Raw genomic sequence first — 18,711 nt, 5'->3', positions numbered from 1 at the left:
CGCTTGAATATCCATGTGTTCATCGATAACAAACCAATAGCAAATACACACACCACTATAAAAATTTCAGCAATTAGGCTTCAATATCCATGTGCCCAACAACATCAAACCAGTAGCAATAACGGCAACAATGTAGTATCTTCTTGCTCGATTTTGTTTCTCTTCAGAAGCCTTGACTTTGTTCAACAAACTCCAGATTACATTATTTGCTTGTGAAGGGTGTCATTCTTCATACCAATCAAAGTAATCGCATCCACCCAATTTCTATAAAAAAGAGAACACAATTACAAAATAATTACAAGTAATAATTAATCAATTAATTAAATAAAAAAATATTACCTTTGAAATCTTACAAGTAAAAAACCTACGATCCGAATTTGTTGAGTCCAAGTAGTCTTTAGCAGAGCTTCATGACCACACTTACAATATCAAAAATCTTTATCACAAAAAACAGTGGAAGATGCGCTCGACGTTGTCAAGGTCAGTTGCAAAAAATGAAAGTAATAATTTGAAGAATTTGGATAGATAAAAGAAGATGACGATGAAGAAGAAGATTTGGGAATTTAGGGTAAAATTTTAGGAGAAATATGAATAAATAAGACAATGGGTGAAAAAATGACCGTTTGGGGCCAAGTGACGGCAAGTCAGTGAAATGTGCCAGGAATGACACTAACACATTTGATGCCTATTTTATTTTACGTCTTTAAAATGAACATGTCTACTTGATGCCTATTTTATTTTAGGTGTTTGAACAGAACACCGCTAATGGGTTGTGCCTTTTTTATTTCAATTCACTTTAACCTTTTTAAATGTAGTGGCAATTTTTTATGTCCAACAAAAGTTGAATTTTTATAATGCAACAGATTCTCCATCCATTGTAACAGTTATCCTACCTGTCTGACATATAGTTTATCTGTTGCAATAGGTTGGTCATCTGTTGCATTATCTCGATGTTTTTATCTAAAGTCCATCTGTTGCAACAGTGGGAAGACATGTTCGATAAATTTTAACAGATAACCTACCTGTTGCAACATATGTATAAATCTGTTCAATTATTCCAATAGACGTGTCGTCTGTTGCAACAAATAAAGTTCATCTGTTGCAACATATGTCTAAATCTGTTTTTTTAATAGATGTGGCATCTGTTGCATTATCTTGATGTTTTTATCTAAAGTCCATCTGTTGCAACAGTGGGAAGACCTATTTGATAAATTCTAATAGATCACCTACCTGTTGCAACATATGTCTAAATCTGTTCGAATTTTCCAATAGATGTGTCGTCTGTTGCAACAGCTACATTATTTGTTGCAATATTTGAATCTAGTATTCCTTTTCAATTAATAAGTTCAAATCTAAGAAATAAATAAAATTCGTAGACAAAATAAAATAAATTGAAGCCTTCATACATTAGCTGAAATAAGTCAACGAGTAAATTAAATGTAAAAATTTTTTTATGGGTACATATCTCAACAAATACATCAATAACAATTTAAGTGTACTGCCAAGGATTGCTTTGGCAGGCTCAATCTATAAAGATCTACTCAGCATGGACAAGTTGTTCTTCATCTGGTGCTATGGAATTCGGCTTTGCTCGTCGTGAATCTTCGTACGGTTTCTGCACTTTTTGTTCTCCATATTTCCATAAAAAGAGTAGAATATTTTCAATGCTATTTAGCAGTAGCTTCTTCTAGCAAATCAAATAGGTCTTTCTCCCATTTTAAATTATCCCAAACATATTATATTTATGTTGCAATAATGAATCAACTGTTGGGATAAATTTCTACATGAGGAAGACCTTGTGTGATGATTTCCAATGGATGAACCATCCATTGCAATATATGAATCATCTGTTGCAGCAGATAGGTCGTCTGTAGGTACAAATAAAAGTTATACTAAGAGCTTTTTTATTTTCTAAAATAGATGAGACATATTTTGCACCAGATAAAGTATCTGGTGCAATAGGTTAGTCAACTGTTGCAACAGATGTATCTATCTGTTTGATAATTTTCAGAAGATGTGTCATCTGTTGAAATAGATATGTGTCTATTTGTTTTTTCAGTTGGAAGACATATAATTATTCACCTTCTCTAGCTCGTGCTACTCTCCTTTGGACATTGTACGCTGCTCAGTGCAACACGCAGATAGAGGAGTTGCAATTTTGCTTTTTTGGATGTTTGATAATGCCCTGGAAATTACCCTCCTTCTCCTCTTAGCCCTAATCTCTAATGGAGCGGATGGAAATAAAATCCTCTTTGATGGAATGAGACCCCTCTTAGATATCAATTCCTTTACAGAAGCAGTTAGTTCATTAATAGCATTAATCACTACATCATGTTTCGCCCTGCAGTCTTGACATTTGCATGCAGAACATTCACTGGGAGAGGCAAAATTTGTATAACCAGTATAATCATACTCATAATGGTTTGCTTTAAATACTGTAAGAGGAGCATCATTAGCACCAACAGTAGCACCACTACCACCACCAACAGCTCCATCAACAACAACAAGCCCACCCTCCAAAATTGTTTTTCTTGTAATGGATGTAGCTCCAAACAATTCCATTTTTATTCTGTCGATGACCTTAGGGTCTGATAGAGTTTGCACAGACCATAAAGTAAGAAAAAATGGCATCTTCAACTCTCGATTGATCGGAACTAGCGACGGATGCACATTCTAACATAAATCATTACATATATTAGAATGATGATTAGATCATTCCAAAAAAATATTAATTAAAAGAAAAAAATAATTATAATTATACTTACTGCATCATTCAGGGGGTTGAAAAGATCAAGAAATTTTGCATTTTTATGAGTTTTGGCCTATAACCATCTCAAGATTCTTGGACAGGAAACTCCTTTCTGGTAGTTCACTTGTTGTCTTAAATAAGGAATGGCTTCAAACGCCTAAGCCTATAAAATAACGCCAATAAATCAAAACCATTATTGAGCAAAACAAATGAATGATATCATAATAGACGAAAGAAACATTTACCATGAAATCCCATGGGAAGCCATATAAGTTGACTGCCTTTGGCGCTAACGGAGTCAACAAATATTTGACAGTTATTTTGAATCTTTCATACCCCTATGGATAGCTGTTAAATGCCTCAAGATCCTCGTAGAGCTTTATAAATTGAAGCTTATGTTGTTGTTTGAGTCTCTCGCCCAAAGAATATTATGTACAAACCAAACCAAGCACAATGACTACTTGTGCTTCTTTAAAAGTCTTTTAACTTTCAACGCTTCTATCAAATTTTTGTTTTTAAAGCTTGGACCAACAATGGACACCAGGTCATCACGATCACACGACTTGCCTTTGCCTTTTTTGGGTGTGCGGGGTGCTATTTTGGTGTTAGAATAGGTATAACTTGAGAAGGAGGATAACATTTTAGTCTAGTAACTATGGCAAACTCCTTCCAACCAAAACAAACAGGCATGCAACAGTAATTTATCCACACCTCATCCATCTTATCTCTGTTTTCATACATAAACCTACGCTTGAGAAGTTCATAGACCATTTTCATTTGAAAACGAGCATTGTTGTCCTCCGGCAAATCAAGATATTTCCCAAAGCAGTTGTCCCTGAAATAAGCATCCAATTTTTGTTCTCAAAGTATTTTTCTGAAGATGTCAAAATATTTTCCCAAGGCCGACTTAACCATGAAATCACCCGTTAAATCTGCGGCACCATCACAATGCATTCTCACAAGATAACGATCAATGTTGAAGGCTTTGACCAACTCTTCGGTGAAAGGACTATTAGCATCTGCATCATCTCTTTTGAAACATTCCTCCTTCCCGTGTTCATCATATTCTGCTCCCGATTGAGATAACACTTGTAAAGCAAGTTCATAGAGTGGTGGATGTAGCCTAGCTGCTTCACTTGTTCCTTTACTTGGACTTGATTCGATTTCTGTTCTTTTGGGAACCATATTATCTAAAATTAACAGGAACATAAAATAATATATTATTGTTGATTAATGCATCGTTAAAATGGATAACAGTAAATCAAACCAGCAAAACAGTAAAATAACAGTTGCAACAGATCACTGATCTGTTGCACCAGGTAGTATATCTGTTGCAGCATATAACCAAACTGTTGCAGCGGATGAGTAATCTGTTGCAACAATACAAAACATACCACTCATTTTTTAAGACAGATGAATGGTCTGTTGAACAGATCACACAACTGTTGTAACATTATCTGTTGCAACATATGAGTGATCTATTGGAACAGTTAAATAATCCGTAGCAACGGCTGAGTAATCTGTTGCGATAATACAAAATATATCACTCATCTGTTGAGAAAGATGAATGGCCTATGCAATAGGTCACACATCTGTTGCAACACATGAGTGATCTGTTGGAACAGTTATCAATAGTCAATATTTTTTAGAATTCTTCTAACATAGGGTCGTCTATCACGGTAGATGAATGATCAGTTGGAAAAATCAAGTCTTGGACTTTTCTTGTAGGAAGAGTTGGTAGGATTTTATCTAACAGGAGGTTTATCTGTGGTATCAGATCATTAATCTGATAGTTCTTCCATTGCACCAGATGGTTAATTAGTTGCATCAAATTTTTTATTCGAAGCTTAATCTGTTGCAATATATGGTAAAGCTGTTGCATCAGATTATTAATCTGTTGCATCATAATTGTAATCTGATGGTTTCTCTGGTGGATTAGATGGTTTATCTGTTGTATCATATGATGAATCTGTTGCATTAGATAGTTAATATGTTGCACCAGATGGGTAATCGGTCGGAGAAAACAGTAGCACGATTTTGTTAAACAAAAAACAATAATTTCACCATTTTTACCAAGAACAAGAATAAAACAAATCAAACCAAATTGTCTTATTGTTTTTATAAACACAAACAATAAAAATCAAACTTCAAAAAAATGCAACAAACAATAAAATATCATAATTCACTTCGAAAAGAGAAGAGAAGAGAAGAAATACCAGAAATTAAGGTTTTATTCAAACCGCATTTCAAATTAGTGCAACAAATATTGAAATTATTAACCAATACTATAAGAGAAGTTGGCTCAAGTTCCTCATTTTCTTCAAAACTAAAAGGCCATAAATTTTTACATGTGAAAGAAGAAAAGGACCGATGAAGAATTCGAAGCTGTTGTGGCTGGAGGCAAGGCTGTCACATCGATTGAAGTCGAAAAGGAACTGGAATCCCAACTATTTGTAGTCGGATGTTGAAATCGCCGAGGATTGAAATAAGAAATTTGCAGAACAGTTGGTTGGGAGAAGTTGAGAGAAGCTGTCGAGAGAGGGATGAGAAACAGGTTGATTGAATTGAAGAGGGGAACTCAAAGCCCGACTATTTGTCGTCGGGGGTTGAAGGAAGAAATTTTGCAGAACTGTTGGTTGGGAGAGAGTTGAGAGACGCTATTGAGAAAAGGAGAGAGTGGTTGATTTGGATTGAAGTGGGGTGTGGGTTGGGTTGATTTGTATTTTTGAAAAGATTAGAAAGTTTTGAAAATATTAATCAAGTCCACAATTAACTTAATCAAGTTTCCTGATGCTTGACCCTATCTGTTGGTCAATATCACCAATCCTTCATTCAAGACTTAAAAGACACCTTTTCTTCAATTTTCTCAAGGTACTTATTGTGATTTATAATTATTTTCCAAACAAATGCTAGAAAAATAAATGAGACCCACAAGATAGGAAAGCTTAACATTACTTTTCGACTAACCCAAGTAATAAATAAAATATGAAATGATTTTTTTATTCAAAAATTGCAAAAGTAGTAAATCAAGTATCTACACAAATACCAATTGATTAAAAACACTAGTAATCTAAATGTAAGGAATCATTTTTGTGCGGGGTATAAGATATAATAATCTTGAAATAAAATATATAATTATTTCACTAAACGTCTAATCGGAAGTATTATTTATCCTCGAAATTAATTATCTCACTATCACAAAATTAAAGAGCATTTTGGTACATTTAACACAACTTTAATATAAGGCCACAAGATTCAAAAATCTTCTTTATTTTCTTAAACTTTGTGTCAAGTCAAAATATGTCATTCTTTTTAAAACGGAAGGAGTATCATCAAACATGCCCTTGGCTGGGAAGCAAGCAAGTTGACAAACAACTGCTTCCCTGGCCGCCTATATACTAATGATCAAAGGTAACACACTTTATTCTTTATTGAAATGTTTAAGATCACAAAGGGATCCTATACGTAACACATTAGATTAGTCGCTTAGTACAATGTGCGATAAACATCTTTGCAAAAAAAAAAAGTATTTTCAAAGGGTAATTATAATAAAATCTAGAAGTTGTTTTATCAAAAGAATATTTTTACCAATATGAAAAGAAGTAGCAACACTACTGCTACAGAATCATCACCACCGCTACAAATATCCCAAACTCATTCAATCTCACTAATTTATCAATGCTACAGCATCATCTGCAACATGCCCGATTCAATACCTTGTATGATTACACTAAGTCAATACTTTTAGACCTTGTCATACACATAAGGATAGCTCGGTGCATACAGCTCCCGCTATGCACGGGTCCAAAGAAGGGCCAAACAAGGATTTGTTGTCCACAACCTTACCTTACATTTCTGCAACAGGCTATATCCATGACTTTAAACCGCGACCTTCTGGTCACATAACAACAACTTTACAGTTACTTCAAGGTTTCCCTTCCTAATCAAACACTGATAAATGATATTTTTCACAAAAGATTTTCTTTGGAAAATAATTTTCTTCCTAACCAAAAACCACTATTTGATAAATTTTCACGACATTTTCCCTAAAAGGTTGCAACCTGTGAGCAAGTTTCAAATTTGGTTCAAACTGCCGGATATAAGAATACCATAGCAAACCAATTAAACAACAAGGACAAAATACTTGGTCTCTAAACACAAAAGTCAAAATCTATTAGTTTGAGCCCAATTTTCCAATTCTGTAGAAGTGGCTAAGTTCGGGTAGCCACACCCTTAGTAAGTCTTAACGATGGAACCAACAAGACGGCACACACACAAAAGAACTAAAGCATGATGCAAGATAAGGCTAAAAGCTGCACAAAGATCCCGGAATCAACTGCAGCATTGCTCCTGGTCTTCTAAATTTGGCTTCTCCCTACCATCTACAAGCAAAACACAGAATTAGGTTCAAGAAAAGAGACATTTTTGCAGTAGTGATTAATGAAGTGGAACAACTAATTCAAAATAAAAAGCTTTATGAATCTCAACATGAAAAAATATGTTCACATTCCAAAAACAATGCAGAGTGATTGTTCATAGATCAGGAAGCTAAATGGCGGAATTACATAACTGGTTCAGATACAATGGTTAATATAATTGGCTTGTTTGACTTATATAAAAGTGGGAAAGCCAGAGACACAACTTTCACATGCAACTCCAAACAAAGTACTTTGGACTATAGAGGTACTTACAGAGATGAAGGATTTTGATCTAAATATTTCACTGGACCTTAAAGGACCTGCTGTTTTTTCTTCGCAGCGCCTTCAAAAATCCCATCAGGTCCAAAATTACAAGACAAGTTTAGATGATCAATTGGACCTAGTAGCTGGAATGAAACAGTAAATTCACCCGGTGGGCATAAGTTCTGAGTTTGCATCTTAAAGACCATATTCTTCCTGCGAACCTTCCTCTCTCCAGTCACGCTCACCCCTCTTATGAGAATTCTCCCATTTGGTCCAACATCACAGCGAAAGACTTCTGTAACCACATGAACGGGAAGATCTCTTAATCATCAAGTCGATTCATATGGATGCAATTTGACATTCATATACAAAACATATGGTCGTCACATATATAGTGATTTTCAACTTGACGTAGTAAAATATAAAAAAAAGTCTGATGTAAGACAGTAAAGAGTTATAAGAAGATATGGTGATTTTCAACTTAAGAAAATCTTACTCATACGTAGAACTTACTTTCATCCCTAGCAACACCGGGAAGTGAAACACGGAAGACATAAGCATCTTCAGATTCAGCTATATCAACTGAACCCATGAATGGCCCAACCTTTCCATACAAAGCCGATCCAGTAAGGGCAACCCCGCCGTTAGCATGATTTATAAGATTGTCCCACTCCTCTTTGGCTGGACAAGCAGGAAAAAAAACCACTGCAGGCTGACCCCCAGCATGCCGCTGAGAGTTGCTACGCTTTGACGGCAAAGTTATAGCTTCAACTGAGACTGAACCAGCATTGATATCTGGTGTCAATGAATACCAGCTGATGGGAGCCACATTAAGCGGTTGAGGATGCAGCGGAATTGAACTACTAGATTCACCAGAATTCGACACAGAAGACTGAGATGCTCTGCAATGCACGAGTAAAATACAACATTAGTTTCCATTATGATAATCTCTAGTATTAAGAAATACCTGACTCCATAGGACCTAAAACCAATGTAAGAAGAGCTTCATTGGAGTAAGCAAGTACAGTTCATATGATGCACAAGTAGGAAATGATTTCTTTACGGATTAAGAAGGTTTTATTTCCTACTTGTGCATCTTATGATTTCTCAAAAGCAAAGGATAGTCACAAAAGCATTCAAACATAATTTGAAAAAAAAAAAAAACCTCAGCATCCAGAGAGTAAAAAGTTATTGTGAATCTGGATGGAAAAAAGGTGCCCAACAGTTTATCAGAGGTCTACTTCACATGAAATTCTAATAACTTCATTGTCCCTCGTAAAGGCTGGCACTAGCCATCTAGGACACTCCCTATTTTCTCATTTAAAGTGTAGTCAAGACAAAAATGGACATTAAAAACAGAAACCAACTTGATCATATTTGCAAATGAGACATAGAATGATAATTAGGTTTGACTTCCTTGCCGCAATTAATATTGCTTGGAGGTAGAGGAAAATATAAAAGAGACCAATTTATGTTTATCGCCAAAAATAATTTCTCTTTACAGAAGGCCAGAATATAACTAAATAATAAAAAGTGTGCTCTCTCTAACAGCTTGAACTTTTAAATGAGATGATTACACACGTCAACATGGGATTAGAGCAGTCAGAGGTTCTGGGACCCAATCTCACTATCACCCATCATTAAAAAAAAATTCACATGCTTGGCCCATGAAAAAGAATCAAGACCACATGTGGGGGTGTTGAGAATATAATTAAATAATAAAAAGTATGCTCTCTCTCAAAGCTTAAGATTTTAGATGAGATGGTCTCACACTTCAACAACCACTATCCAATGTCAAATCTTGTTCTATTTAACAAAAAATGTATCTTTCCGTTCCATTTCCCTGTAGTATTAAGAAAATGTACCTTTCATCTTAGGCAATTTCACTGTGAGCAATTAATTCAAAGGAAGCAGACAATTGAGTTTGGTACCTGTTATAGACCTAGGATCCCTAAGTGGGCTGATTTAGGACTCACCACCACCACCACCCCAAGACCCCCCCACACAAGACTCGACATTTGGAGCATAGACTCTTAAGTTTTGGCCACGTGGCTTATATTATTTGATTGGTTTAAAAAATAAAAATGATAATAAAATTGTTAAAATCCTACTAGTTGTAGGAAAGTTATTAAGTTATTTCATATGAAACTTCCAACGACCTCTGATGTTGGGTGTATTTATGCATTCTAGTCTTGCTATTTTAGCCTTTTTTAGCCTTGTTTGAGCCTTGTTTTGAGGATGATTCATGTGACTAATGTGTTTATAATGAGATAAATGTGAATCTAAGTGTCCATGTATGTGTTGACAATGTTTAATGGTGTTTCCACACAAGTTTTGATTCAAATTGATTATTTAGAAGTAAACCGAGAAAACTAGTGTACTAGCTTGAGCTAGGTGTTTTTCTAGTCTATCGTGTTGGGTTCTAACGTGTTTAATGAGTTACTAAGGTTGTTATTGTGTATTTATGTGTGAAGCAACTTGGGCGCTGTAAACCTCACTTTGATCGCCTCAAATTTGTTGATCTATTCAATAATGACTGTTGTTTCCAATTAAAGGAGGATTTGGCATCTAATTACGCACATAATGATGAAAATTCTATTAAACAGTTAAGTTCATAATGGCACACATGTGCTAAGTGGGAGAATATAAGTTTTGGCCCACATGGACAATACTATTTGCCTGGTTTAATGTAACGCCCCGCAATTCGGGCTACAATATAGACCATGATTTTGATGTGTTGCTAATCCCGAAGCCATAAAATCCTATGCCAATACGACATATTAATTATTGTGTAGCACGTGAATCTGCTCAAGCTTGAATTTAGACCATAGAGGTCTTTCAACTCAAGGACGAGTTGGAACTATTTCGATCGACTAAGTTTTAGTAGATGTTGTAAAGTGTGTCAGCTTTCATCGACCCTAACTCTCTTTATATGTCAAATTAGGAGGCCTACTATGTGTCAAATGATAGGTATTCGAGTTATCTTTGCAACGATACCAATTTGGCAAAAATCCGACACCCGAGCAAGAAGTTATGGCCCTTCAAAGTGATAAGCATCACCTAACCAATCGCCCATGGAACATAGGCAATAGCCTAGGCGGCGCCTATGTAAACATAGACGATAGCCTAGCCGGTGCCTATGCAAACATAGGTGATAGCCTAGCGGCGCCTATGTGAACATAGGCAATGGGATGGGCGGCGCCTATGTAAGGAATTCTGGTGATTTAAACACTCCGTGCTGAGGACAAAGTGGTCCTTTTCCACCCTTACTTAGCCCTAAAATACGAGATTTAGTTCCAAGGACCCCAAAATACATATTCTTTCATCAAAAGTGCTCAAGATTCTCCTTAGGGTTTCAAAATAAAAACCCAAATAGTTCAAGATTTGACCGTAGATTTTCAAAGATAATTACATATTTGGATTCATCAATCCGCAAGCTTCAAAAAACACCTATTATCCTTGGAAATAGAGGTACGTGGGGTTATCAAAAAATCTCATGGGCGTAGTTTTTATGAACATGCATGATTTTAAATGGGGGTTTGCAATCAAATGCTAATATCTTGCTTTCAATATGATTTCTAAGTCGTTTTCTTTATGTCAAGGAAATTATTTGCCTATATACTTCAATGGTTGAAACCATGCATATGCGATTTGAGATTTTTCATGGAAGTTTGATAAATATGAATGATAAATTTTTTTCAAATTCCCATGATAATGTTTCGATACTCCATATTATATTGTGATCAACAAAAGAGAGCATGAATTTGAAATAAATATTGTTCACCACTTGTAAATGATGAAGCACCTTGGTTTTTACATGATTATGCATATGTGGATTGTGATATTGATGACTTGCAAGTCGGGTATGACGATACCCTACAGAATACGACATGTGATTGAATAAGATGAAATTTGAATGCATTGATTTTATACGAGATAGGTGGTTGCCCGAAGAAAGCATGAGTTAATTGATTCTACGCTGGAAACCGTGTTTGCCGACTTGGGAACTTGGTACCATGCTTTGTGGTCTTGCGTACCTAATATTATATTATCCCAAATTGGGATTATGATTAGTAGCCATGCTTTGTGCTCTTGTGCACTATCATATTTGATTTGGGTCGAGACACCATGCTTCGTGGTCTTGTGTGTGTCTCTCTCACTTATACTCTAATCTCGGCGACAACCGAGGTTTGACAGTTGGTGTAAATTATGTAGGGTATTCCACCTAGCTCTGTTGCATTTCATTATTGTTGAGAAAAAAACTATTGCATTACACCCATGTGCTTTCAAATGATTTGATACGAAAATGTTTTATAATGGCTCTCAACTATACTTTGTAAAAATATTATATTTTGTTTTGATATCTCTGCGTCATGATAATTTTTAATCATCCAGCTCGAGCTGGTACTTTTGTGCTGACCCCCTCCCCTCTCCAACCTCTCAGGTTCAGAGGCCCAGTCTAAGGGTCAAGAGAATCAGTAGAACTTTCAGACAGAGTTGTAGAGACAAGTGGTGAGCCTTCTATGTTTCGAAAGGTCTTATGTCCTGCAGTCCTTTTATCTTATATTCAGTTTTTGGGTCTACTGGGGGCCTTGTCCCAGTTTTCATATAGACATTGTTTCAGTCATTTGTTAGAGATTTTCGCAGACAGTTGTCAGAGGATAATTGATGTTGAGGGAATATTATCTCCCCGTTATTGTCTCTTTTCATATTTATGACCATGTTTCTGAATTATTGTATTTTTTTCCACATTTCTTTGATCATACGAATTAGGTGCATGATTACCAGACAGATAGGGGTGTTTCGGGCCTCAATGGTTTGAAATGCTCATCACGGCCAGGCCCTGGTTTGGGTCGTGACATTTAATAAATAATGATGATAATATAATTGCTAAAATCCTATCGGTTGTATAAAAGTTATTTCACATAAAGCTTCTGTTACAATCCCCGAAGATGGATCTAGTTATGGACGTTGTAAGATGAAATCTGATGTTTTCCTTCTACGACCTATGGCACTGGTTGAGTTAAAGTACTCAAAAACTAAAATATTTTCCGCTTATCTTTCCATTAAAGCCAAATAATTTAGATACAATTAGTGGATTAATCAAACCCCCCCCCCCCCCAATATCAAGGAAATAATTTCCAATATCTACTAAAATGATAGTGGAGGAATACCTTCCTTAATGATGACTACAGAGAATTAAAAACAACATAATTAATAGATAAATCATTAATAACAGCCTAAAAAAAAAAAAAAAAACGCCCCCACTTTGTCTTCTTCCCGAATCAGGTGCACTTGTTTCATCTCCTATAGTTATCTTGTTTAGGTTTCTTGATTGTTGGTGGTGGATACGTCCGTCTCTTTCGATATTTGTATTTCAGTCTTTTCTCTCTTGGTTTCTTGCTTGGTTCTTTGACGGTTCTTGTTGGATTACTGGTTCCAGTTTCTCAATTACTTTGCCGTAGTTGAGACTAGCATATCTATTTCTTGTCATACGTGTTTTTATTTTCTATTGTTGTTGTTGTTATTTTCTAAATTCTTGTTATTGATTGTTATTTATCAACATTTACGTTATAGTATATTGGTTTTATTGGTTGTGGCATATGTTGTTGATTCTTGTTTATTTCTTGAAGATTTATTGCTTTTGACATGCGTTGTTGATTCTTAATTCTTTCCTGTAGATTTCTATTTGTTTCCTTATCATATAGTGGTCACAACTTCAAGCTTCATCACTGATTTATTCGTTATTACCATTGTGTCTTGTTAGCCTTATCTATTTGTGCGCCCTCGTATTTACTTCTCTTATAAAGTAGTGGTTATGGTGGTCGATGGTAGACTAGGGGCATGTTATAAGTCGGGGTAGGGGTTGGAGCGAAGTCCAGGGCCCAAGGTGAGGCTGTCACACCCCTTTTTCTAACCCCAAAAAAAAAGATTCGGTTTTAAGTTTTGAAAGGGTTTTTATTATTAAGTGACATAAGAAAACGATTTGTTTCGAAGAAGGATTGTTTTTACATTTGAAATCAGTGTCGCCACTTGGCATAATCCGGTGTGCCAAGTCACCACTAAACTGATTTGCGAACAGAGATTCCGGCTAAGGAATTCTGTTGACCGAGGGGAAGGTGTTAGGCACCCCTCGATCCTGTGGTTCTACCATGGTCGCTTAGTAAAGCGTATCGTCTAATTTGACATTACAAATATATAAACCACACAAAAACACATAAAACAATCCATCAAACACATGAAACAAAACAAATCCAAAATTTAGTGTCCAGTCCAATTATACAGTCCAAAAATAGAAAAATGCGTAAAAATAAATCCTATTCTAAATTAATTCTAGACTAATGCTCTACCCGACGCCTCGGGCCTTCATCACGAACATCCTACGGGTACAAGATACCTTGGGGCATTCCCCGGTGAATAAATATATACAGATACTTCAGGGCATTCCCCGACCGAATGAATACATTTTTAGTGCGAGAAAATCAAATTATTCAACAAAATTTCAAACATTCCATGGAATTTCCAACATTCAACCAAAGCTGTCAATTCTAAACATTCCACGAAAACACTTATTCCTAAATTAGCCTACCTAGCCTATATTCGCCTATCCAATTAGCGACCTAAAACAGTGATACTATCGAGTTCACCAACATTATTCATGTTTATTCCAAGTTGAACAAAAAGTAACAATAAAACCATCATTAACTCAAATTCATCATTTTATCAATCTCGTAATTCCACCCCAATTTTCCTTTTATCCACCCATTAAAACATGATGAAACTCATTCCTCAAACCAACATAGCCGAATCACAAACGTCATGATCAACATCAACAAAAATCCAACAAAACATAATAACACCACACATATTCACAACCCATTCAACACACCAAGATAGATAAAAAGAGAGCGGGTTAAGAAATGGACCTTTCAACAATCTGATCTTTGTTGATAATAAGAAAACCCAGACTTGGAATTTTGAATAGAACCTCAATGGCGACGAATCCAACTCGAATAGAAAAATAGCAATCTGAACTGAAGCCTCAAACGACCTAACAAGAACGATTTTTCAATTGGTAATAGTGCGATAATAAAGCCCGAACTCAAAATCTTCGAATGAAGAACCTCAACAAGGAACAAATCCAATCGATCAAACCCCTTTATTCTATTTCTTATCAACCCAAACCAGAATTGCAAAGAAAACAAGAGACCTGCAATCAATTTCGCACTCCGCAACTGTTTGGTCGAAGAAACTGAAACGGGGGTCAGTTTTGGTTCATGTTTTTGATGGATTTGACGACGGAAATGGTTCTATTTGGGGTGATTTTGGCAGGTTTTCATTGGTTCCATTCAACCTCTGTTTTCCTTTGCTCGTTTCTCTGTTACCTCCATTTCTCTCTATCTCTTTCCGTTTAACATCTTTCTCCCCTCTCTCGATCTCTCTTAATTTTCTTCTCTCTTACGCTCAAATATCTCCCTTTATATGGTTTTCTCTCCGTCCAGATCCCGTCTCCGATCTGTGCGTGTACCGATGTGTTTATTCATATATTCCGTCTATGAATTGTGAGAGATATGTATCTACCTTCTTCACTGTAAGTGTGATGTGAGTGAAGAAGAAAAGAAGAAAATAGGGTTGTGTGTATGTTCGAGAAAAAAAATAGAGAAGATCCTCAGTATATATTGTATTCCCTGTATGTATAAAAAAATGAAAACAAAAGGGTTCTTGGCCTCCTCCTCCAAAGTTCCTTTGTGGGACCCCTTTTGGTGTATATCCTCTTTTCTTTTTGTCCAAGAAATATGGGGGAGGGGTGTTTTATTTTGATTGAGTAGGTTGTTAGGATAAGATAAAATTAGTTAGAGGATTGTTATTTTTGTCATTTTGTGGAGGGATTATCACACGGGTGAGGGTGCACGGTAGGATAAGGTAAAAAAATAGGTAAAAACAATATCGGGGAGGGACGAAATTAGGTGTCTACATCATGCCCCCTTTGAATGTAAACACGAAGTGTTTCCAGACAAAGAAGTAGACAGCGAGACTAAATTTTGACCTGACCATTATTCAAAGACAGAAACAAAAGGAAGAAGGACAACCTGGTCTTGACTTAAGACATCCTACCTACCCAAGTTATGAGAGAATCAAGTCACGGGTATTTCAAAGGATTGGAAGAGAAGTGGACTATACCGAGTTAGAGAGTCGAGTGAGGTTCCATTGAGGTTCCGGTCTGCGGCTCTGTCATTACATCAAAAAATGAAAATTACAAGTTAAAACATAAATGAAATTACAAAATCCTATCTATACAGCTTCTGTTGGCTCTTGACTCGACTTTTATCACCCTATTCTCCATGCGGGCTCCTGACTTGCTATTTCATCACTTTGTTGCTTGACTTTCAATTGCTTCGCTTTGTTGCTTGACTTTTCATTTCTTCACCCTATTCTCCAGGCGGGCTCCTGACTTGCTATTTCATCACCTGTTCTTCAGGCGGGCTCCTGAAACCCAAAAATAAAAAATAGAACAAAATTATCCCAAATAAAATTATAGTAAAGTAGTATTTCATTTTTGAAAGCGTTGTCCCATTTTCCAGGAAGGTCCTGAACAGAAAGTAGTGTCTCATTTTTCAGGAGAATCCTGAACTAAAGTAAATTCCCATTTTCCAGAAGGGTCCTGAACATAAAGTAAATTCTCATTCTTCAGGAGGGTCCTGATCATAAAATAAATTCCCATTTTTCAGGAGGGTCCTGAACATAAAGTAAATTCCCATTCTTCAGGAGGGTCCCGAACATAAAATAAATTCCCATTCTTTAGGAGGATCCAGAACATAAAGTAAATTCTCATTCTTCAGGAGGGTCCTGAACATAAAGTAAAATTCTATTTTTCAGGAGGGTCCTGAACATAAAGTAAATTCCCATTTTCCAAGAGGGTCCTGAGTTGAAAGTAAATTTCCATTTTCCAGGAGGGTCCTGAGTTGAAAGTAAATTCTCATTTTCCAGGAGAGTCCTGAATTGAAAGTAAATTTCCATTTTCCGGGAGGGTCCTGAGTTGAAAGTAAATTCCCATTTTCCAAGAGGGTCCTAAATTGAAAGTAAATTCTCATTTTTCAGGAGGGTCCTGAACATAAAGTAAATTCTCATTCTTCAGGAGGTCCTGAACATAAAATAAATTTTCATTTTTCAGGAGGGTCTTGAACATAAAGTAAATTCCCATTCTTCAGGAGGGTCTTAAGTTGAAAGTAAATTCCCATTTTCCAGGAGGGTCCTGAGTTGAAAGTAAATTCCCATTTTCCAGAGGGGTCCTAAATTGAAAGTAAATTCCCATTTTCCAGGAGGGTCCTGAATTGAAAGTAAATTCTCATTTTCCAGAAAGGTCCTGAATTGAAGTGAAGCAAATTTTCCCCTATTTCAACAAAGAAAATTTGTCCGTTAAAAACTTAGTGGTGGTTTGCAGCTCTTGGCTTCTCAGGTATCTGCCCCAGCACTCGTTCCTTTCATCTTTGTTCCAAATCGCTAATACTTTCCCTGTCTTGCCACATCATCAACCGGGATCCAGATTGAGGGAAATGAGTTCTGACTCGAACAATGGGTTTCCATTTTACCATGCCTCTGAGGTGCACCCTTTTCCCAAATCTGAATGCTTCCACAAATCCCATAGCCTGTCAGTTGATAGACTTCCTTTGTTTCGTGTTGAATTAGGATCATATTTCTTTCCTGTGCTGTTCCTTGGCTTTTCCTCATATAATTGAAAAGACTGGTAGTAAATTTTGAAATCCTTTCTCGCTTGTTTTGACACAGACTTGACTTAAAATGTAAAGAAATGATGGTGACTTTTATTTTGATAAATGACATAAAAAGACAAAAAGCATGAATATGTAAATGAAAAAAAAAAAGGGCAATGTCCCATATTCAAAAAGAAAACTTATCTGAATAGGACAACCAACTCCAATGAGTATGACATGCATTTAGGATTGAGCTGCCTGATCTTCCTATCCAAACTCCCCATTTGTTGTTGATTTCGTGCCTTTTGCCGTTGAGCCGCTTCTTCAAATCCATTGGACTCATACATCACATTCGATTGACGACATCTTAAAAGACTTTCACCAATAAATCTCTTTCTTTTCACTTTTCACTTTTCTCTTGAACTCGTCATTGCCTTACGCTGCCCGTGAGGGTTTTCACCAATAAGACTCATTTTTATTTCTCTCCACTCACCATTGACTTATGGTGCCTGCGAGGGTTTTCACCAATAAGACTCTCTCATTTTCATTTCTCTCAACTCACCATCGCCTTATGATGCCCACGAGGGTTTTCACCTATAAGACTCTCTCATTTTTGTATTTCTTTCCTGATTCCTTATGCTGAGGGAGACAAGTGGTACCTCATAATGTATCATCATATCCATTGCATGCTTAGCGTTAACATTATCAAAAATTGATCTGAAGGACTTTCTTTGGTTGTAACTTGGCTTTTGGATAAGGTTAAAAAAAGGATGGCAAGGGGTTCAAACGACACTTAAAGTGGGGGTGGGACTTACAACTTTTGGAATCGACTCAAACAACATGTTTATTTATGCCCCAGTTTTTATTGACTGGGTGAATCTTAAATCTTTATTTGGTTGGACCGAGCCCGAAATAGGGCGGCCTACGTATTTCACTCCCGAGAGAGGAGAATCAGGTCGCACGTAGTTCCATCAGCTTGTTCTTTGTTTTGATTTGATTTTTTTCTTTTATTTTCAAACTCTTTCTTTTATTCTTATTTTCTTGACATTTATATTTGACTCTATTTTGATTCCAAAAGAGGGATATGAAAGAAAAATAAAACGAAGCTCAAACAGGTAAACAAAGGATGACACAATGTTTGGATAGAAGAATAAAATGCCTTCATCATATCAATCTTCAAAAATGGAAGTACTAAACATGCAATAAAATCAACGAAGGATCAAATATCATACATAATATCTTTTGACCGCATCAGCATTGATAGCCATTTCTGCCATTTTGCCTTCAGTATCTATCAAATATAAGGCTTCATGGGGCAACACTTTCTTCACAACGAAGGGACCTTGCCAATTAGGGGAGAACTTGCCTTTCGCTTCAACCTGATGAGGAAGGATACGTCTCAATACCAACTAACCAACTTCAAAATTCCTGGGACGGACCTTTTTGTTATACGCTCGAGCCATCCTCCTCTGATAAAACTAGCCATGACACACAGACGTTAGCCTTTTTTCCTCAATCAAACTCAAATATTTCAGTCGGGTTTTTACCCATTCGTCATCATCAATCTCTG

General features: G+C 36.3%; 1 protein-coding gene and 1 pseudogene across 3 annotated transcripts in view; both read right to left on the bottom strand.

Moving 5' to 3' along the window:
• Positions 1 to 7,637, bottom strand: part of LOC124886677 — a 10,879-nt pseudogene extending 3,242 nt beyond the window's left edge.
• Positions 6,894 to 18,711, bottom strand: part of LOC124886438 (alpha-crystallin domain-containing protein 22.3-like) — a 25,804-nt gene continuing 13,986 nt past the window's right edge. For 2 of the 3 annotated variants that reach the window (XM_047394658.1, XM_047394656.1), the window contains exons 2-3: positions 7,441 to 8,333; positions 6,894 to 7,131 (exon numbers count right to left, since the gene is read on the bottom strand). In XM_047394658.1, coding sequence (XP_047250614.1) covers positions 7,928 to 8,333 — 406 coding nt within the window. In that variant the 3' untranslated portion in view covers positions 6,894 to 7,131; positions 7,441 to 7,927. The remainder of the gene's footprint in view (positions 7,132 to 7,440; positions 8,334 to 18,711) is intronic. The other variant, XM_047394657.1, reaches the window with a different exon arrangement.

The sequence above is a fragment of the Capsicum annuum genome, chromosome 8 (genome assembly GCF_002878395.1).
Source record: "Capsicum annuum cultivar UCD-10X-F1 chromosome 8, UCD10Xv1.1, whole genome shotgun sequence".
NCBI classification, from domain to species: Eukaryota; Viridiplantae; Streptophyta; class Magnoliopsida; order Solanales; family Solanaceae; genus Capsicum; species Capsicum annuum.
This window is presented reverse-complemented; position numbering and strand designations above follow the sequence as displayed.